This window comes from Scomber japonicus, chromosome 3 (assembly GCF_027409825.1).
Source record: "Scomber japonicus isolate fScoJap1 chromosome 3, fScoJap1.pri, whole genome shotgun sequence".
Lineage (NCBI taxonomy): Eukaryota > Metazoa > Chordata > Actinopteri > Scombriformes > Scombridae > Scomber > Scomber japonicus.
The window spans coordinates 12,914,759-12,935,788 of record NC_070580.1 but is presented as its reverse complement, the minus strand read 5'-3'; the positions used below and the strand labels follow the sequence as shown (position 1 = coordinate 12,935,788).

Genomic DNA, 21,030 nt, shown 5'->3' with positions numbered 1-21,030 from the left:
GGTTAAATTATAAACTTTTTTTTTTTTTTTTTTGGTTGTACTCAGTCACCAAAGATGCAAATTTCCCTGACTCTACACTCTTGTTAACTCTAGGCAGATGTCTCGTGGTGTTCAATGATACTGTAACAACTCCTTCCAGATTTTGAAATTGGAATGTAATAAATCCATTTTGTGCATATGAATGCCAAAAAGACTGAAATGTTGTTTGTTGGTCCAGCCAGACAGGACATTTTCAAATGATGTCTCCATTCATTTTAATGGTTGCACAAATAGCCATGCAGATAAGAATGTGCCAATAATTCCATGAACTTCCAAATCTCACTTCTTTTTTTTCCTTTGCACAATATGACTGAGGTCTGTCCCATGTAATCAATAACAGGTGTGAAATCCAAAGACTAGATAACATCTAAAGCTGATTACTGCAATGCACTTTTGACTGACCTACATGGCAGTAACAAGGAATATACGATCATACTCTATTGTGAGTAGATTTAAAGCAATATTGTACATGAACAACCAAAAGTCAAATGACTATGTGTAGATGTCTGATGAATATTGGACCTAAATTTGTCATTTGCCACAAACGAATGTTGTTTAATACCACTGTATCAACTTCACAAGGTAATAGCTTTTAGAGCTTGTTGTGCTGCCTCCAAAAGGGCAACATGTTAATGTTGCTTTCAGTGTATTAAAGTGAGATTATGATGATAAGAATGAGATCATGATTACTAATGCAATCATATCTAAACAGTTTTTTCTTGTAGCCTGTTGTGGTGGAGCTATTTGAGTACTTATTATGTTCCCTACTTATTATAATGTATTTCATCATATTTTATAATATAATATGTTTGCAGGTAAAATCGTCATCTGAAAATCAGATAGTTGTCAAATAGTAAAAGTGTTAAGTATTTAAAATTGAACTGTACAATACTAAATTGTACTTCAGTAAAGTCATTAGCTACATTCAGTATGGTCAAATGATCAACTGCCCTTTTTCCCATTTTTGCCTCTGACCAGGTCATGGCTGGTTTGTTTCTTTTTTTTTTCTTCTTTTGTATTTGTAAAAAGGGTAAATGGTTGACTAGGAATTGATTTTGGAGCATGTGAATGTCTGATCTCTTTTCTTCAGTTCATTACCTTAAAATCTGTTTTAGGACATCTAACTTTTTATGCAGGTCTATGAGTAACCAGAACAACCTGCCCATTATGCATAGAATTTGCCAGAATAATGTTGAGGATTACTAATTTACATGTACTTGAAAAATGATATGTGATGTAGAAATAAAAATACCATATGATAAGTCAGCTTTAGCGACTGCATTACCTCCATGGCTATGCTGCAAAATGTGGCAATATGTGACAATATATATAAACCAAAGCACAACTGTATTATCTAAACAGAGTAGTGACACATCTCATTTATTATTTATTATGCATAACTGTATTTGCTGTTGCTTATAGCAAAATCTACACGGTTTAACATGATAGGTCTTTGAGACAAATACTGTGGCAGCAATAAAACCATGAGCAATGCCAAAGCCAACAGAAACAGTCAGAGAAAGTACATGACACTCTACAGAGTAGTTTCAGTATGTTACTAAACCCTGAGCTGGAGAATTACTATGATATGGCTGTAAAATTGCCTCTGACATTTGGATGAACGAGATCATATACGTGGCACTTGGCTGGTTTCTGTAAATTGGTTTAAGTTTTATACCAGTAATTATCTCTATGGTACCGTGGCATATATAGCAGGATCTGACTCATGGCAAGGCAAGGCAGTTTTTCTTCCACAATGGCAACTCAATGTGCTTTCATGGATCATGAGTCGTAGTGAGCTGGATTTTTTTTAACAGCTGCACGCGCACTGTGGAATATAGTAAAGCCAGATGTTTTTATGAAGAGAAGTTGCGACTTACTGAAAAGCACAACCCCTCAACACACCTACTTTAGATAGACCTATAAGAGCTGGTGCGCACTGGTCGTCTCTTTCTGGCAGTGAGATGGCTTGGTTGGACATACTTTACCACCCGATCTGGGCAGTTTCCACGGCGCTACTTGCGCTGGTTGTGCGCATTCAAAGGAGAGGGAACTGGGATCCACAAGCCTGCACCGTGCAACTGAAAGGAAAGACCACTATAGTGACAGGAGCCAACACAGGTTAGTGTTTATGCGTCATTCTTATATCTAGTCTTTAAATGCAGGGCTGTAGGCTATTGATATAACTGCGGTCTGTATGATTAACGCTGTGAACGCCCCTCTGTCACATGAAATATTGGTTATTTGACATAATAACACATAGACATATATCAAAGGAAAACCACAGGAGCTCAACAAACCAGGCAAACTGCACGATTCAGGGAATAATGTCGTTGGAACAAGGATGAATAGTGCAATGTGAAATAAGGCATTTGTTTTTCATATGACAATCATGCTATATGGTAGCCTGTACGAACAAACTTATGACCCATATCTGCAACTTCTATTTATCCACTTTTAAAGTTCTGGTTCAAGTTTTTCCGTAAAAAAAAAAGAAGAAGATGGATTTGACGTGAAATGCAATTTGAGATCAAACAAAAATATCCTAAAGCTAATAATACAGTCATGATGACACATATCAGAAATACTGCATTTTGTTGCACTTATCTTATAAAAATATTGGAGTTCAGTTATTACAAGTGAAACTGTAACTCTGCAGGAAGTAGATACGAACTAATCATGGTGGGGGGGTTTTCAATGTTAAGTTTTTTATTTAGGCTATACAGCACGAGACATATTTTTAGATGTATTTTTTTGTAATATAACCATTTAACTCTACTTTAACATAATCCTGACAATTTGATAAAGTGTTTGACTTTTCATAATGAAAAACCAAAAATCTTTCCTTTTCCAGTGCCAGTGTTAATCATTCTTGATCGGTCGCATGATCGCATCTGTTATGACAGATGTGTTACTCAGTACCCACAAACACTGTTTTCAATAAAAACCTTTTATGTACAAATATCTCTGCTGCTTAAGTCGATGTGATGGTGACATGTTGCTGTTTGGACTTTGTCCTTTGTCTCCAATTTATGAATGAGACATCTGTTTAGTGTTACATAGGAAATTCCAGCGACTAGTAATTCTTTTTTCAATGCCAAATATTGAAGTCAGCGTCCTGGCTCCATACAACTCTAGGTTTCTGTTTTGTTTGAAAGTTCATGGACAAGGACAACTTTGATCCTTTCTACATGTCCATTACCAGTGACCATGGAGCATATAATATGTATTCATACCCCCTCAAATTGACTCATGGGATCTCTCTGCATAAAGGTACAGTTTGCAGTAATGTTCAGCTGCTTTGCTCACTGAAAACTTAATTCTAAGTTCACATCAACCTGAACATAGCATCATCTCAGGTGTAATTTTAGTTTCAAATGATTTATATATGAATACCAATGAGAAACACTTTGCCACCATATTCTCAGAGTAAGCAAAAGCCTTTGACACAGCTGAGCATCATTTACAGACTACAAACATTATCTTCACCTCTAGTATCAACACAGCTGAATTGTTTCAGAGATACTTATAGAGTAATGGTATGTTTAAAAAAAAAAAAAAAGAACAACAACAACAATGAAAAAAACTCTTTGGCAGATGGTGTTGCAGGCCAATGTGAGTTTCTATCTCTTTTTCTTTCTCACAAAAGTTTGCCATCAGAGCTTAATGCAGCTGCTTAACATTTTATCAGTATATCAGTTCTACACAATGGGCTTTAACCAAAAACAGTTGTCCAGTATAATCAAATCAAAGTTCTCGCTGTTCCAAGGAATACGATCTCCTCTATGACTAGTTTTAATATTAAGATACTTTTATTTTTCTCTATTCTCTGGCAACTGAAAGAAAGGGCTTTGGTTTGCTAAAAAAAATCCTAGACTATTACATGTCTCCCCCATGTAACCTTTATCCGTTCGACTTATCCCAGCAAGGATATGGTGTTGGATGCCTTCCATTTGAACACAATCTGTCTGATAGTCAGATAATTGGTGGAGTCCAAATTCTTTATAAATTTTTTTGGAGCCAAGATACACCTCCCTGCTTGGAAGCTCAGACTTTTATAGTGAAGATCTAGATTCCTCTTCTTTAAATAAAATAGTACCTCCCAGACTAACATCTGATTGTCATTCAAATGACTGAAACATCTAGCTCTAATTTACCTTTTAAAATGAATTGACACAGACCAAATATTTATTCAGTGAATTAAAATGTGCTATATTGAGATATGGGGATATGAGATTGTGGTCATATCACCTAGCCCTACCCTTATTACTAAAGGAGGTAGAGCAATAACTAAACATTTAACACACATCTCCTCTATTTTCATTTCATTGTATGGGATGCATGTGTAAGGGAACCTAGACGAGTAAAAACTACTACTACTTTTACTTGAGTGCCATGTCAATCAAGTAGTACTTCTACTTGAGAAGGATATTTCAGTACTGGTTACACATCTGCCCACTGGTGTGTTGTAAATGATAAGATCAGCTGACAGTCCCTGACTAAAATACATAATATCCCCTGATATTTAATGATCTACAAAGCCTATGTCTTAACAGTGCCTGATATGCCTGATATCTCACCTTTACTGCTCTTGAACTCTGGACCAACGTGTCCAAATGAGCTCTGTGACATTACCAAACTAATAAAGGGTGCTTTAACTGTCAATGTTGTAATTAATAATTATTTACAGTGCCACTTAAAGCATATACTAGACTCAGTAGTTTCTCTCTGCCTGCTTGTAACTGTGTTTTAAAATTAAACTTATTGAGTATTCTCCCCTAATGAATGTCCATTTCTATCTGTATGTAATACTGAAATATTTGTCACCAATAGTAGTGCTACTGTTGGTCAGGGAAAGAAGTGGACAGCAATGTGTCAACTCAATGACACATGTTTTTTCAGCAGATTCTTTCCACCTGCTACATATAAATTTCACTGGCAGGGTTTAACAAGCACGAGGTTAAAGTCCTTTCCTAACAGCTAAACATCCCATGTGTTTCTTGTGCAAAAAAGGATTATAACTGTCACCCACAAACAGCTGTATCCCCTTCAAGCCCACATCTGGTATCAACTTTAAATGTTCCTACATCAAGCAAAAAACTGAAAAATCACAAACATTACATAATAATGTAAATAACAATAAAGTTGCTGCTCAGTCAAATTAGCAGGTGCACCGTGGCTGCTTAAATGTAGCATGCTTTTCTATTTTTTATTATAATAATAATCATTATTATTGCAAACTTACCCTTTATAAATGTATGTAAAATAAATAAATGAATATAATGGATGGCACAGTTTCAGATGGCCTTGGATTTTAATGGAGAGATTACTTCATCATGAGCATTTTCCAAAGGCACTACATACCACTTTATAACTGTTTATTAAGCATGTCTTTATTACATCAAACATATCTCACATGCAACAGCTGCATGTTTCTGGAAACCAACAAATCATCACAAACATGTCGGGAACATTCAAATCCCACAGAGAGAGATTATGAGATATAAAACTAGGACATTGACCTCTGTCGCGTTGTGATGTGCCAGGTTTTCTGAGACAGTGTAGACAAACAGTCAGCCAAATCTACCCTCTTTAAAAATCATAAACAAATATATTTTCACTCATGGAACAAGGGGAGATGGTCACTCTGATTTCCCGTAGCACACCCAGTAGAATCATTCAGTGTATTAACATCGACTGGCTTCGATGCATTTGTATTTTTCCCAGTTCAAAAAGCCAGTTGTTGATTGTTATCTGCTTAAAGGACATTTTTTCTACTGCAGACTCATTTGTGCTCTTTTCCACTCTTTCAGGGATCGGGAAGTTCATTGCACTGGACTTTGCACGTCGCGGGGCCCGTGTTATCCTGGCCTGTCGAAGCGAGCCCCGGGGGACAGCAGCACTTGAGGAAATCCGAGAAAAAACAGGAAATTCTGATGTCCACTTGCGTTTGGTAGACCTTTCGTCTCTGGACTCAGTCAGAGAATTTGCTGCAAGGATTCTCGAAGAAGAGAAAGCGCTTCATATTCTTGTCAACAATGCTGGAGTATCAGGTGAAACATCCACATCCACAGCAGGAGATCTGCACATTGCAGTCTCTGAACCTTTAAACAACAACAGATGAGAGTTGGGCAAACTGATATCCAATGCTGTTTGTCAGTTGAGTAATTCAACACAGATATAGTTTCAAAACAGTCACAGGGATCGCAAACCTCCCTGATGGCCTTTAATTTGTTAATGTGTAAAGTTAATAAGTCAACACAATGTCCTCCAAAGTGACAAAACAAGAGTCTGAATGTATGAGGTGGAATGAGGACATTTGGCCAGTCAGGGCAGCTTGTGGGTTAGGATTCAGTTTTATGGTTGAGGTTAGAATTAGTTATGGGACAGTGACCTAAGTTAGTTAATTACTCATAAGTATAGAAGTACAAATGTGTCTGTACTACCTCACTTGTATAACACAATTGTTTTAAATTCTTCAATTAGGTTTACCCAGGGGTATAACCAAAGATGGGTTGGAAGTTTCTTTTGCCACCAATCATCTGGGACCATTTCTCCTCACAAACCTGTTGCTGGGTAAGAAAATATGGTCAGTTTTTTACTACAGCAATTATATTGTGTTAAATGCTGATTACAGGATATCCTGGCAGTCTAATGGTTAAGGTGTATACTATCTAACTGCAATATTGCCAGAGAACATTCTTGCACGTTTCCTGTTTATTGGTACGCTGTTAGTAATCACAAATTGGCAATTCCTCAAAGAGTGGATGATGTAACACTAAGTCAATTTCCGATTATTAAGTCTCTCCCTCTTTTTTCTTCCATTTGCATTTTTTTTGTTCCAGACTTGATAAAGCGTTCAGCACCAGCACGTATTGTCAACCTTAGCTCAGTCAACCATAAGAAAGGTCATGTGGACTTCTCTCATTTTCATGGGGAGAACCTCACTTATTACATGGATAAAGTCTACAACCACACTAAGCTCCACAATGTCATCTGCACCAATGAGCTAGCACGCAGACTGGAGGGAACAGGTATGCTTAATTTAAGATGATTATGATTATCACTCACTAGCATAGCTAATCCATGGTCTTTCCTGTTGGATAAGGAGTTATTTTCATATACTGAATGTTTTGCTTATGTCCCTTTCCCATAGCACCACTGCTACTTACACTGTTTGTTACCAAGCACAAGTTTGTTTATGCATCTCCAGCTTAGTTGAATTCTTGGTAGTTTGGTCACACCCCATGTATATTCTGTTGGAAAAAACAGTGCATTACTCTGAGAAATGAAATCTCCATAAAGAGCACAGATGTGGGCACACAAGCTTCTTTTCCAGCTAAATCAAAAGACCATAAATGGCAAGACTTGTTGCTGAGTCACTGACCAGCCTTACTTCCAGTTTATCTTTACTGCTCTCTGCCACTCTCTCTTTCTCTCTGTGTTCTGAATATATGTGTGTCTTTAAATATGTCTGTACAGGAGTCACCGCAAACTCTGTCCACCCTGGTATTGTCATGACAGAAGTGTTGAGGCACTATCCTTTGATTGTTCGTTTAATCTTCAACTTAATTGGATTTTTCTTTTTCAAGGTGAGTACATAAGTACCATAATGTATCATGTCATCAGCTTTTCTACTGTCAATGTTGAATTTGTTGACCTGTTACATAAACCTACCCTCATCCAGCTCCCTGTGTGTACACAGCAAACTGAGAGACTGGTTTAGCAGAGTAATTGTTGCACATTCTTGTTAATTCCCCCATTACACCAATCCAAGTTCTGAGCATGCTTGGTGAGTCAGCGGCCAGGTTCTTAAGAAGCAGGAACCAAGAAAGAGGCAAAATCTGCAATTTCCTCGACTGGAGATGTTAGAAATGCTCTGCAATTACAGTTAAATAAAGGCATTTGGCCTTGTGGGGGAGTTGACCTTCCTGTTATGTTTTATTTAAGAATGATACACATTCTTGGTCATCACATATGTTCAGAGCTTGTACATATCTTATGGTCAGATATGACTTACCACAGAACATTAATATATTGCCTATAATACAGAGTAAAGAATTGAAACATACATGTATATACAGTATATACATGTACATACAATATATTTATATGTACATGGCACTAGATTGGGTTTTCCTCTTGTACTCCCCAGTTTTTGAGTCACCAGTGTCCACTCGTTCACTCACACTTGTGTGTCAAATAAAAGTCAGGATGTTTGTGGAAGAGCATGCAAGTATTAGTGCATACATAAACATTGTGTCTTATAGTCTACAATGTTGTTGTAATGGTTAGCTTTGACTGCTAAAACACTAAGCAGAACCAGAACCATAACTCTTGCTAGAAAACCCAGGACCATAAATAATTACCACATGTTTCATGATGGAGGCTTCATACAATGAACTATATTTAGAACCTGGTGGAAGCAATCACTGTTGTAGGATTCCTTTGTTCCTCACAGAAGTCTTTGACTTCCAGTAAACCAAATGCAACAGTGGGGCACACTATAAGAAGCTGGTGGAGAAAAGAAGTTTGCAGGGCCTTAACGTTCACAGAATTACCCAGTGTATTACATGCAAATGAGGATACATGCTCACATACACAACCTGTACATTTAATTCATTGTTCATTTGTCAAAATGAACATGCAAGCAATGCAAGCCTGTATTTTAACCTTGTTCAAACTCTTGACCTACAGTCAACACCTACTTTGCTTTCTACCTGCTCAGTATCTGTGATGTGTATCTATTGGGGAAGACTATGTTCAATAACTGGTAATACTAGAAATGCATCTGGGCAGAGATTACACAAACCACCTGGTAGCATATTTATACTCATCTGTGGCGAAGGTAAATGTTTCAGCAGTTTTTTTAACAGTACTCTCACATTTCCTGTCCATCTTTGTCTTTCTCTCAGTCGGCAGAAGAGGGAGCAGTGAGCTCTATCTACTGTGCAGTTGCAGAAGAAATGGAGGGGATAACTGGGAAGTATTTTGACTGTGACTGCTCACTGACTCTCCCCGGCCCTTTAGCTCGAGATGCTGCCCTTGCAGTGAAGGACTTTGAAGTCTGCGAGAGACTAACATCAAAGCTGTGAAACAACTATGGAAATGGAGGCTTGACTTAAATATGGGATCAAATTCCATCCTATTACTCAAAAGCTTTTGTTGAGACAACAATGTGACATAATGTAACAATGTTACATTTTTTTGTAAGGAAAGCACACACTATTGCATGTTTTGTCCTCTTATATTTGTTTACTTTTAAATACATTGATTTTATATTCTTGTGGCTGGTTTGTTTTTATACAAAAGAAGGCTCATTTTTCATTCAAAATGAAAAAGTTAAAAAATCCTAAAATTTGTGAATTATGCTTTATCACTCTTTCTTGCATTGGTGTGGATACTTTGTCAATAATAACAGGGTAAAGATTAGGTGGGTATGAGTTCACCTATTACTAAAAATAAGTTGTCATGTTGGAGTAATTGTCTTTCTGGAAAATTGTGGTTTTTCTATGAGAAATGCTGACACCATGTGGCCAACTTGGGCTGTCATGCTTTTTTAGAGGTATACATTACAAAAAAGAGGCTCCAATAAGTGACACAACCACTTCCCTTTATTGACTGATTCATTAAAACACAATAAAACATTTGGGCATTCAATGCTTTTGAAGAATTTATACAGCGTTCATCCACTCGTGCCTTCGGCTACGCTATTTGGCTGCAGAGATAAAGATAGCAAAAGAACATTATGGTTATCAAAGAGGCACTTACTACTCTGTGTCTATCAATCATCTACTGATAATAAAATAATATACAAGGCCATAGTGCACGTCTTTAACAAATGTTTCACTTATTCTTGCATCAATCAAATACTTCTACCTTTCTGGTGCTACTCCACTATTTCATGGATGATCTCCTCAAGCACCGGAGCCACATGATCCAGCTGTTTGGGTGAAAGACGGACGGCAATCTCCACTGTTTTATCCTGAACACACAGACACACACACAAACACAGAAAATAAACATTAATGCCTTGTATCTAAAAACATTTTTTTGGCAGTGGTTTAATTGAAAATGGTGAAGTGACACCACTGGGAGTGTATATGTACTTGGATGTGTACTCACAGGATTTCCACCACGTTCAAGCTGAGGAAACTGTTGGACAGTCACCTCCTTTAACTGACCATCCTCTGATCGAGGCTCCATGACCTTCCTGTCCTCTTGCTCTTGCTAGCATAAGACAGATGCACAGATGCAAACACAAACATGAAGACACTATGTTCTCAACCCCTATCAATAAACAACTTTGTGTCATCAACAAGAGACTGCTTATCAGGTTCTCATACTGATTTGGCACTGGAGGCATCCTTCCTCTTGAGAGTTTTATAACTCTCTGTAAAACTCATGAGAATTATGAGTTTAAATGTATCATTTCATCTTACCTGTTGTTCAGCAAATAAAAAGTTAAGTAAAAAGTCAACATTGACATTTTATTTTCCACTTGGGCAGCAACCAATAATTAATTTCATTATTGATTGATCTGATTGATTATTTTCTCAATTAAAGTATGCATTGTTTGGTCTGTCTGTCTGAAAAAAGCCTGTTACAATGTCTTAAAGGCCAAGGTGATGCCATGAAATTACTAAGACAAAGAAAAGAAGGAAATTGGGATTTTTGCGTGCAAAATTACATACATGATTGAATGCTACTAAAAAATGTTTCCAATTAATCTTCTGTCAGCAAAAATAGTTGATTAATCAGGTACTGGTTTTATCTGTTTGCTGCATTTTATGCAAAAAATGATGTTACATAATCATGATGCTCATCCAGTTGAACCTCAGGAATGTATAATATAATGCAAAACTCAAAAAAGGCACTCAACACTACTATTGTTTAGCCCTTCCTCAGTACACCGTCCAAGCTGCTTACCTTCAACAGCATCATTTCCTTTGGGCTCAAGAAGGTGATGTGTCCCTCTGTCCTCTCAGCCAGCAGCGCCACCAGGCACGCCAACACCACACAACCAGCCACTGCCCTGCGCATGCTCATTCTGCTCTGTCCTGGACACATACACATATGCACACGCATATACTGTACATTGCTTTACATACAGAACAGTGGGTATTTCTACACAGACAAGGGTGAGTGGCATTGAGGTCACAGAAATTAGGAATGAATGAAAGAGGCAACACTCAAAATAGGTCAACATACATGAGGTGCAGTGAGTGTGTGTGTGTGAGTGTGTGTGTGTGTGTGTGTGTGTGTGTGTGTGTGTGTGTGTGTGTGTGTGTGTGTGTGTGTGTGTGTGTGTGTGTGTGTGTGTGTGTGTGTGCCAGAGACAATAACTAAGTTTCGAAGAGCAGAAAGAAGGACACCGAGGTATCCCATGTCATTATGCAAGGGAGAGGTTGACAAACAGATAACAGATAGGGAAAGAGAAAAGCGGGAGTGGGGGGAGCGTTGAAGTAACAAACAACAAACTGCTCCACTGACAAGCAAGATAAGACGCAGGAGTGAACCGGCCATACTTACGGCAGCAAGACAGCTCTGTACACAAATGTGAGAGAACTAAGGGAGGACGTGAAAGAGGAGGAAGACAGGAGTAACAGAGGGAGAGGAAAAGCCCAGGGGAGGGAGGGACAGACAGAGAAGCAGTAGAAGACATATGTTACTCACGTGCTGTGTCAGCTTTGGTCAGTTGCTTGAGGAATTGTGCTTTAAGATGAGCTGAGCTCCACCGGTCTGAGAGTCAGCTTGTCCCAGTCAGCCTTTATATCAAGCCCTCTCCTGATCCCTGAGCTTTTTACTGTCCTCCCACACATCCGCTCTTCAACAGGCTCCTTCAAGCACTCTCATCCAGGCTCCTGGAAACACAGATGTTACTCAGGAATCTGGCTTTTTATTAGGATAGTAAGCTCACCATGTTGAAAGTATGCTGGCCTTTGACAAGACTGACAAAATGACAGATTGATGAGAGTCCTATGATGTGTGTTAAGCATAAGGATGTAAATACTTTACACATACTGAACACTTTTTTGTTTTTTTTAAATAGCTTTTTCATTTTTATTTTGAGACAGCAAAACAAATACTCATCAGTAACTGACTTTAAGCAACATATGACCACAGCTTTCTGTTGTCACAAAAATATAACATGTAATACAAGACTATACACACATTCAAAAACAAAACACAGAATAAAACAAGCATCAAAAAAATAATTTAAAAAATATGTTTTATGTGATATAGTGAATTATTTGTCAGATTGATAGAAGATGAGGCAATGACTATTCTTTTTATTCATAGTCATATTATGACAGCCAACTTTATATCTGTAAAAGAATTAAAATGAATTTAAAATGAACAGATAATTCACAACTAACTAAACACTAATTCATGTTAAAATAGAATACTACAAACACAACAGAAGGAAACAAAGTTCAACCTGAAAAAAACATTATTTTGATTAATGTACTGGACTTCAACTGTGTGCATGTTTTTGTGTGAGTGTACCCAAGGGGCTATCTGTCCAAAGAGGTCAGCCATAAATTATCTTCTTTAAAGTAATACCCAACATAATGTGACATTTATGACCTGCCAGGAACTAAACTTCTGCCATACAGAGCCACATGCATTCGCTCCCTGGAAACCTTGTGACTCTAAAGAACTTTAATGATGCTTTTTCCTAAATATGACACTTCACTGTTTTCCTGTGTGGTAGTGAAATGGTATATTTGCAGGGTGGGTTTATACTCTCATCAGAATACTCTGTAGAAGTGGACAATTAAAAATATTGCCACCGTCATATCCGATTCACTGCAATTCAAATACAATTGCAGCTTTTATTCACCTGTAACAACCACCACGCTGACGCACAAGCTCGAGTAAGATTCTTGTGTCACATAGTGAAATATTGTTTTCCCATCTTGTCTAATATCTTATCTTTTATGTTTTTCACATAGTACTATTATCATACTACTATTATACTATCATACACATATGACCATCACGTGAGTCACATAAGTGAAGAACACATTCAGTAAAAGTAATGATATTTGTTCATTGATCTTTGTCTATGATGATCATTGACTGAAGGTAACTCGCAGGAAATGCATGGCTTGCCTTTACTGTTTGCCATTGTGTCATCACTCATACAGATTAAATACTAAGTCCATCCTACAAACATCAAGATGTATCATCCAGTGACAATTGTTGGACTCAGTTCAGTGCACTAACTCAGTGTGCTTGTAGAGTTTTTGTTTCAAATACATCCAAATAACGTCCCCATGTCAATAAAATCATTATGGATGCTGTTCTAGTCTCTCGGTAGACCAATTACTCCAAGTCTATGGAGACAATCCAATTATGACTTAATTACTGAGGTGATCAGCTCAAGAAGAGATTTATTCAAAAATATAAATTTAAAGCTGAGGTGTTCAGTGTGTATTCATTTACAGTTCAGTCTGTAGGTTTTGGATGTGGATGAGTGTCACAAAATCACTGAAACTGTGCAACTACTTGCTGTACTGACTGAATACTGTTGTCTGTCTGTCTAGAATTTCTCTTTAAGGAAGACGTTATGCATTTCTTACTTTTAACAAATAAAGCAAATCAACAAGTCTAACAGTACACTTCTCTGCATATAGACATACACAGTGTCCGAAAATTAACAAATCAGTGAGCATAGGTTACGCACTATAGTTTATTTTGAGTCCTCCATCCCACATCCTGGTGCCATAAGCTGGTTATCAAATGTGTATTGATCAGTGTCTGAAAATAGTCCCCAACAGTGCCCAACATTTATTCATGTCTAGGTCGCGTTTGCTAAAGCCACCCTGCCGAGCTGTTCTGGGGATAACTGGAAAATAAAGCTCCTGTACAGCTGTCCGAATCACACAGATGTTTCACTTACCTTGCCTGTTTAGACCCGTGGACCTGAGCAAACTGTGCTTGACTGGCATCCAACTCACTGACCTGTTGCATCTGTAACAGGACTATTATCAAATCTATAGGCGTACACTTCAACATGACTGTAATCAGCCAGAGTAATTGAAAACATCTGTGTGGATGTGCAGGACTTTGAAATATTTACATACAAATGGCTTGTTGCTGAGCAGTGTCATATGCAGCAGGGTTGAAAAGTATTCAGAGATGTTGTTGATTTGGGTTTTGTCTTGGGATTTGTTCATATAAAAATCATGAATAAATCAAGACCTGCCATATCTTATCATCCTAATATTTACTTCAATATTACCTGTTTTTGTTATCATTGTTTGTTTGTTTGTATGCTTTTGACAACTTTATTGAAACAAAGATACACCAAGTTTACAACATCTTCAAAATAGTGAATAAATTAATCAAATAGAACTGAGAGCAACTGTCATATTCAGTGAATGCAAACAATTAATTTTTCCAAAGTAACAAAAAGTGAGGAACACCATTCAATATAATGCACCCTAATACACCAACATCACACACTATGACTTCAATAATACACATAAAGTAGAATTATCACCTTTCTGACAATGGTAAGAGGTACACAGGTACAACTTACATCGGTGTCTTTCTTGAATTTCTGATGGATAGCTGGATAAAACCTTGCTAGCATTTTAATATTAACCCTTTGACTTTGTTCGTGGAAAAACAACAAATACTTCGGCAATAGTCTCCATGTGGAGATATTTACTGAAAACGTGGATATTCCCACTTTGCTCTGTATCCACTAGGTGGAGTCCAAGAGCTAATTTGTGAAGTCTCGTGAAGGTTTGTCGCGATATTTGGTTCTTCGCGTTGAGTAGAAACATGCGCGCTCTCGCCCTCCCCACAGTCTTTTTCCTGCAGCTGAGGAGCGGAGCACACACGCACTGCGGGCTGCTGCGGGGATTCACTAATAATCATGGTAAGAAAAGTGGTTCAGGATTTCAGGTTCACTTATAAAGTTGATTAGAGTACGATCCAGTCGAGGCTTCTTGAATTAACCGACATTTACTCAGAGAAATATCTTATATATTAAGTTTGCTGCGGTGAGGATGAAGGCCGCGCAGCATTAGAGTGGAGCATGTTAGCCTCCCATGTGGCTAACATGCGTCTGTAATTTAAACTACTTAAACTGCCACTGTTGTCAGGAAACACGACCAGCTTTTTAAAGTCTCACCCATGCATGTGAACTCCCGTGTTTGGTGTTTTTTAGCAGCTGTACCCGACTTAACGGTGTAATTTACAAGACTGCTAGCACAAGGTAGCTTCATAGCACTTTTCTGCACGGGCCCAGGTCGACACGTGGGTGCATCATCATCACCACGTGGCTGTATAGAAATGTGATACGTTTAACCTAAGGTGCCTCACAGGGTTTATCCAATGTCTCTGGTTTATCTAACTAATATTTCATGCATAAGCTAAAGTTATAAATTTGATCTTTGTGGGGACCACTGAATGTACGATTTTGCGCGCTCATAAAACAATTGGCGTTAATAGTCAGGATTTATTGATGATCACACACTACTCTTTGTGAAATTACATGAATTTGGTCGCAGCATATGATTTTGCTTGCTATTTTGACCCAATCTTATATTCAGAAATACAAAATCGACGTTTTGTAAAGAGCCTCCAAACGGGGCGTAAAAGACACAGGCTAAGTGCTGGTATAGGATGCAAGTGGCTGGTAGATTTGATTCACTCACAGCAAATAACCTAACTATCGATTGGTTTATTAAAATTAAGCATTTGACCGGAGAACAATAAAAGCTTATGTGGCACCCTACAAACAAAACACTATCAATGTATAAAGAAAAATTTGATGGAACGCATAGCCATGAGTTTAATAAGATCATTTAAATATTTATTTTTTTACAACCTTGGATTGGATGCTGAAGTTGTATTCACAAGGTGGCGTTAACTTGTTTACTATGCGTGTTTGAACGAAAACCTCAGTACATTTAACTTTTTGATTGGCTTAATTTAAAAATGGTTAAACTTTGTCACAAACAGAACTGAAGTCACATTTATGGATGATTTGTTGCATTAATCCTGTATTGCATGTTTAAGGATAAGTAATGGAAGCTAGTGGGATATCAAGCAATGTTGAGTTGATGGTTAAGGAAAGGTAACACTTAACATTGTATAGTATTGATACAGGTTTTTGGCATTAGATGGTTCCTGCAGTCAGTTGATATCTGGCTATGTCACTGATCTAATGTTTTACATCCACAGGTGCTGTTGCACGTGTTGTTCGAGCATGCGGCGGGATATGCGCTGTTTGCCGTCAAGGAGGTGGAGGAGATTGGCATGCTGCTGCCTCAGGTGGGTGTTAAAGGTGTTCTCACTGCTCTGTGCTGGCCTGAACTGTTCTCCCCTGTGCAGCACATATACAATGTTAACATACAATGTGTTTTCAGGTTGAGGAGAGTGTGCTGAGCATTGGGAAGTTCAATAACATGGTGAGCCTGGCTGCCTTCTTCCCTTTCAAGTCTGCCCAGGCTGCCCTAGAGAACATGAACGCCATCTCTGAAGGTGAGTTTGTCTTCCTAGATTTTGGTAGTTTTTAATGTCCTCAGTTGTAATGATGTTCTATAATCTGTCAATCCACTGAGTCACTGTGCTGACATTTCATGTTTAACCTGAACATCTGAGGAAAGCTTATTTGAATGTCAATAATAATAATAATAATAATAATAATAATAATAATAATAAAGATTTCTAAAGTATTGTATTATGAAGCAATACTGAGAATGGTTGACTTGGTACAGTCAAAATAGTGACACCTGCTGGGCAACACTTACCATTGCTGTAACCAGCCACAATTGAAGTGGCCATGCTACTTTTTGATACCCGAGTTAAGTCTCTCTCCGTCTTCTCACAGGTGTGGTTCATGAAGACCTGAAGTTGTTCCTAGAGACAAACCTGCCACTCTCCGGCAAGAAGAAGGCTTCGTTAGGGGTTTCAGATGCCAAAATTGGAGCAGCTTTACAAGAAGAATTCAACCTTTCCATCCAGACAGGTGGAGTGGTGGCAGAGATATCTAGAGGTGAGAAGACATCTAGTCTATAACAAGTTAAATCTGGTATGAGAGGTTTTTATGACTGCTCCCAAATTGTGGCCTGTGGTGATGCGATCTTGTGATCCTGAAACTCATGAAGGTTCATACTGAAAATCTGAACAGCCACGATCACATGTTGTTCCGCCTGATGCCAACAAACCCCCTTTTTTTCCTAATTTCTTCTGTCCATACTCTCAGGTGTTCGTTTGCACTTCCACTCTCTGGTGAAGGGTCTGACGGGACTGGCTGCCTCCAAGGCGCAGCTGGGTCTCGGCCACAGCTACTCCAGAGCCAAGGTCAAATTCAATGTCAACAGGGCTGACAACATGATCATCCAATCCATTGCTCTGTTGGATCAGCTGGACAAGGACATCAACACTTTCTCCATGCGTGTCCGGTAAGGGCCACTTGTCTTAGGATCGTCTTGTTAAAACTGTCATGCCATATTTTACACCTAACTCCAGCTTTGTAGTGACTATGGTAAAAGAAATATTCATGTTTGAGCATCATCCTAATGCTCAGCGCAGACAGCACTCATTACAGGTGCCATCTGGGTAGAAAGGATCTCTTAATACGTGCACTCTGCCAGCTGTTGCCTGGTGACATTCTGTAGATTCATGTTTTGCCCTCCTGATACTACACAGATGTTTCACGAGTGTTTTCATCACTAACAATCTCTCCCCTCTCTGTAGTGAGTGGTATGGTTACCACTTCCCAGAGCTGATCAAGATCGTGTCAGACAACTCCATGTACTGCCGTATGGCTCAGCTCATCGGCAACAGGAAGGAGCTGTCAGAGGAGAATCTGGAGAGCATGGAGGAGGTGGTGATGGACAGCGCCAAGGCTCAGGCCATCCTAGATGCATCGCGCTCCTCCATGGGTGAGCACACAGTCTGATTCAAATTATAGGCCCAAACACACATGCAAAGACTGAGTAACTAGTGCCCCTTTTTTGCCCACCCTGGACCAATAATTGTCCTTGGTGACTAACACAGGGGGGCAGAGTAGCTCTCTCATAAACCTGTAGTGAAGGCACAAATCCTCGCTGCGGATCCTGTCGGGAGAAACAACCAAATGTTGTATAAAGTGTAAAATCTGTTAGAAGTTGCCCCTATATCATAGATTGAAATATGGAAGTAACTGTATCCCTCCTATTTATTTTTCTTCTGCAGGTATGGATATCTCTCCCATTGACTTGATCAACATAGAGAGCTTCTCCAATCGTGTTGTGTCTCTGGCCAATTATCGACTGGAGCTGCAGGAGTACCTGCGATCCAAAATGAGCCAGGTGGCTCCAAACCTGGCAGCCTTAATTGGAGAAGTGGTGAGTAGTTTGATCTATACGCTTTTCACATAAACTATGGGACCAATGATGTTCTACCAAATCTGTCAATCCCCTGAACCTCTGTGTTGATTATTCCGGTGCTGATGGTCCTCAAATTGTGCTCATTGAATGAGTTCTTGAAGAAAGGCTCTACCAGAGGCCTCCTGCTGCATGATGTGACACTATCACTTTTTGCTTTTAGGTGGGTGCTCGTCTGATCTCACATGCCGGCAGTCTGACCAACCTGGCCAAGTACCCGGCCTCCACCGTTCAGATCCTGGGAGCAGAGAAGGCCCTGTTCAGGTACTGGGGCGCCCCCTCCCTGCTGGGGAAAGAAGTGGTTGCAGTGATGGCAGGGCTGGGCTGGAGCAGAGCAGGGTGACTGGAAAAGACTTAAGTCTTGTCTGGAGTGATCCCTCTCGCCCTAATGCACCCCCACAGTCTGAGCAGCCACTCACAGCATTGAGGTAGTGACTTGAAAATGTTAGTTACATCTGAACTGAACATTATCAGTGTAAACATAGTCAATGTAGGCTGTTGGATAACATGACTGTTCATCCTGAATGTGAAAACAGCAGTATTTTTACACAGAGCCCTAAAGACACGTGGCAACACCCCCAAGTACGGACTCATCTTCCACTCGACCTTCATTGGACGAGCAGCCGCCAAGAACAAAGGCCGCATCTCCAGATATCTGGCAAACAAATGCACCATTGCCTCACGCATCGACTGTTTCTCAGGTGAGTGAAAACACAGAATTTTGTTTTCAGTTCATTTAAACCTATGTGTAATCTTGTGTGGCATAATTTGCAATGATGCTCATATTTTTCGTCAACAGCATTCATCCCTCGGGTTGATGTTGAAGCTTTTTTTTCTGAGCAAAGCCATAAGGCTGTTAAGATGCTTTTAAGCCCACTGTGTTCTACCTACTAAGTGATTTTTCATTTTGTTGTTGGCTCTCTTACAGAGGTACCCACATGTGTGTTTGGTGACAAGCTGCGTGAACAGGTGGAAGAGCGCCTGACTTTCTATGAGACCGGGAATGTACCTCGGAAGAACGTGGATGTGATGAAAGATGCTGTGAAAGAGGTGAGCTCAGACAAAGGTTCATTCAGTCTGTCAAAGCTGTGAATGATGAGATCATTCTTCCTGACATCACTGAGGGTTAAAACTGATTTAATGAGCCTGACGCAGCATTACACTTCAGGAAGAACCTGATGGTTTCACCCCAACTGCGATTACATATCTGCTCTTTTCCCCCCATCTTAGGCTACTGATGTGGCAACTGAGATCAAGCGGAAACTAGAGAAGAAGGAAAAGAAACGCAAGAAGCGTGAAAAGAAGTTGCAAGAAGAAGAAAATGGTGACGCCAACGGTGAAGCTGAGGTAAGCCTTGATATATTATACCCTGTGGTTACGCATGTATAATTTGGGATTTGACCCAGACTCGTGGTCCTGTCTCAGTGTACGATATGCAAGATCAGCCTGACTCCGAACCATTGGCTGGTCCCAAACAATGGGCTTGATCACTGAAGCGAGTCAGACATTGCAGCCATCTTATATTTGGCATTTATTTAAGGCTAACAATAAAGATAAATAGATTAAATAATTTTCCCTGACTGTATTGTCTCTCGCTTCATTTTAAGGTGGAGAACGGAGAAGCTGACGCCACCGTAGTGAAGAAGAAAAAGAAGAAACAAGCAGCTGAGGAGATGGAGGTGGAAGCAGAGAACGGAGAAGCAGAAACTCCGGGAAAGAAGAAAAAGAAGAGGAAGTCTGAGGTCGAGGAGGCCCCAGCAGAGGAGGAGGAGGACACCAGTACTCCAGCCAAGAAAAAGAAGAAACAAAAGACTGAGGCTGTGGACACAGAACCAGCAGAGGAAACCTCAGAAGCACCAGTGTCTGAGAAGAAAAAGAAAAAGAAGAAAAAGGAGAATGGCGACTAAAGAATGTGGTCAAAGACAATCTTTTTTTGTGTACAGTTTTTTTTTTTTTTTTTTTTAATGGAATTTACTTGGAGTCAAGTTTGTTAGCAGCTTATGTTTTTTCAAAACAGCTTAGGCTGCAAAGAAATGGTCATAATTGTGCCTTGAATTTAATTGTACTGTAAATAAAATATTTACACTAAAGTTGCTTTTTTCTTTTTTTAACCAAGCTGAAGAGTACAGGTGTGACTGCTTCACCCCGCTGTAGTGATAAGATCTGGGGACCATGTTGCTGGCCTTTTTCCAGTTGTCCCTTTTTAGAGGGGTATCAAACATTGCCCGCCAAGGGGTCCAATCTTGCCCGCTGGATAGCTTTGCAAAGTATGGCAATTACATAGAAATCATCACAGTATTTCATGAAATGCACCGCATCTTGCCATTCAGTCAAGAACATCTGACATTAGAACTTATTTGCAATGGGATTCTGGCATAAAAACCTCTAACCCTCTTACCAGGGCATCCCAAAATTGACAGCCCTGACTCTGGTATTACTTATTGAGAACAAGCTTTTTCTGTGAGAAACAAAACTGGGTTGCAGACTCGCACAAGCACCTGAATAACAAAAAAAAAACTGGCAACTGTTGATCTGACACCTAATATTGATGCACTTGTGAGGACAGAGATTCTGTTAATGGATTATTGAAATTGGC

The 21,030-nt window shown here is 39.2% G+C and overlaps 3 protein-coding genes and 2 non-coding genes across 5 annotated transcripts; 4 read left to right on the top strand and 1 right to left on the bottom strand.

Annotated features, from left to right (window-relative positions):
* The first annotated feature begins 1,966 nt into the window (after nucleotides 1-1,966).
* zgc:64106 (uncharacterized protein LOC393348 homolog) lies at nucleotides 1,967-9,861 on the top strand. The gene is made up of 6 exons (XM_053315886.1): nucleotides 1,967-2,160; nucleotides 5,853-6,092; nucleotides 6,526-6,615; nucleotides 6,885-7,073; nucleotides 7,522-7,631; nucleotides 8,955-9,861. Exons 1-6 carry the CDS (start codon nucleotides 2,004-2,006, stop codon nucleotides 9,132-9,134), a joined length of 966 nt encoding a protein of 321 aa, XP_053171861.1. The 5' UTR covers nucleotides 1,967-2,003; the 3' UTR covers nucleotides 9,135-9,861.
* Nucleotides 9,632-11,829, bottom strand: mlnl (motilin-like). The gene is made up of 5 exons (XM_053315887.1): nucleotides 11,716-11,829; nucleotides 10,969-11,099; nucleotides 10,165-10,269; nucleotides 9,919-10,024; nucleotides 9,632-9,757 (listed from the first exon to the last, which is right to left on the bottom strand). The coding sequence occupies exons 2-4, from the start codon at nucleotides 11,086-11,088 to the stop codon at nucleotides 9,929-9,931; spliced, it is 321 nt and encodes a 106-aa protein (XP_053171862.1). The 5' UTR covers nucleotides 11,089-11,099; nucleotides 11,716-11,829; the 3' UTR covers nucleotides 9,632-9,757; nucleotides 9,919-9,928.
* Nucleotides 11,830-14,883: 3,054 nt separating this feature from the next.
* Nucleotides 14,884-20,524, top strand: nop56 (NOP56 ribonucleoprotein homolog). Its single transcript, XM_053316228.1, has 12 exons — nucleotides 14,884-14,935; nucleotides 16,246-16,335; nucleotides 16,431-16,545; nucleotides 16,895-17,059; nucleotides 17,270-17,468; nucleotides 17,764-17,951; nucleotides 18,244-18,395; nucleotides 18,598-18,698; nucleotides 18,987-19,135; nucleotides 19,363-19,484; nucleotides 19,665-19,781; nucleotides 20,042-20,524. The coding sequence occupies exons 1-12, from the start codon at nucleotides 14,933-14,935 to the stop codon at nucleotides 20,339-20,341; spliced, it is 1,701 nt and encodes a 566-aa protein (XP_053172203.1). The 5' UTR covers nucleotides 14,884-14,932; the 3' UTR covers nucleotides 20,342-20,524.
* On the top strand, nucleotides 18,013-18,143 carry LOC128356331 (small nucleolar RNA SNORA26). Its single transcript, XR_008321180.1, has one exon. It is a non-coding gene; the product is annotated as a small nucleolar RNA SNORA26 (small nucleolar RNA).
* Nucleotides 19,522-19,587, top strand: LOC128356324 (small nucleolar RNA SNORD57). The gene has a single exon (XR_008321174.1). It is a non-coding gene; the product is annotated as a small nucleolar RNA SNORD57 (small nucleolar RNA).
* Nucleotides 20,525-21,030: the final 506 nt, after the last annotated feature.

Coding starts and splice junctions, on each gene's coding strand:
- zgc:64106 (XM_053315886.1), top strand. CDS start 2,004: ATGGCTTGGTTGGACATACTTTACCACCCGATCTGGGCAGTTTCCACG. Junction 6,093..6,525: donor CAACAATGCTGGAGTATCAG/GTGAAACATCCA, acceptor TTCTTCAATTAG/GTTTACCCAGGGGTATAACC. Junction 7,632..8,954: donor TTGGATTTTTCTTTTTCAAG/GTGAGTACATAA, acceptor TCTTTCTCTCAG/TCGGCAGAAGAGGGAGCAGT.
- mlnl (XM_053315887.1), bottom strand. CDS start 11,088: ATGAGCATGCGCAGGGCAGTGGCTGGTTGTGTGGTGTTGGCGTGCCTG. Junction 10,270..10,968: donor AGGAAATGATGCTGTTGAAG/GTAAGCAGCTTG, acceptor GTCTTATGCTAG/CAAGAGCAAGAGGACAGGAA. Junction 10,025..10,164: donor TTGAACGTGGTGGAAATCCT/GTGAGTACACAT, acceptor CTGTGTGTTCAG/GATAAAACAGTGGAGATTGC.
- nop56 (XM_053316228.1), top strand. Junction 18,699..18,986: donor GCAGAGAAGGCCCTGTTCAG/GTACTGGGGCGC, acceptor ATTTTTACACAG/AGCCCTAAAGACACGTGGCA. Junction 19,485..19,664: donor TGAAAGATGCTGTGAAAGAG/GTGAGCTCAGAC, acceptor CCCCCATCTTAG/GCTACTGATGTGGCAACTGA.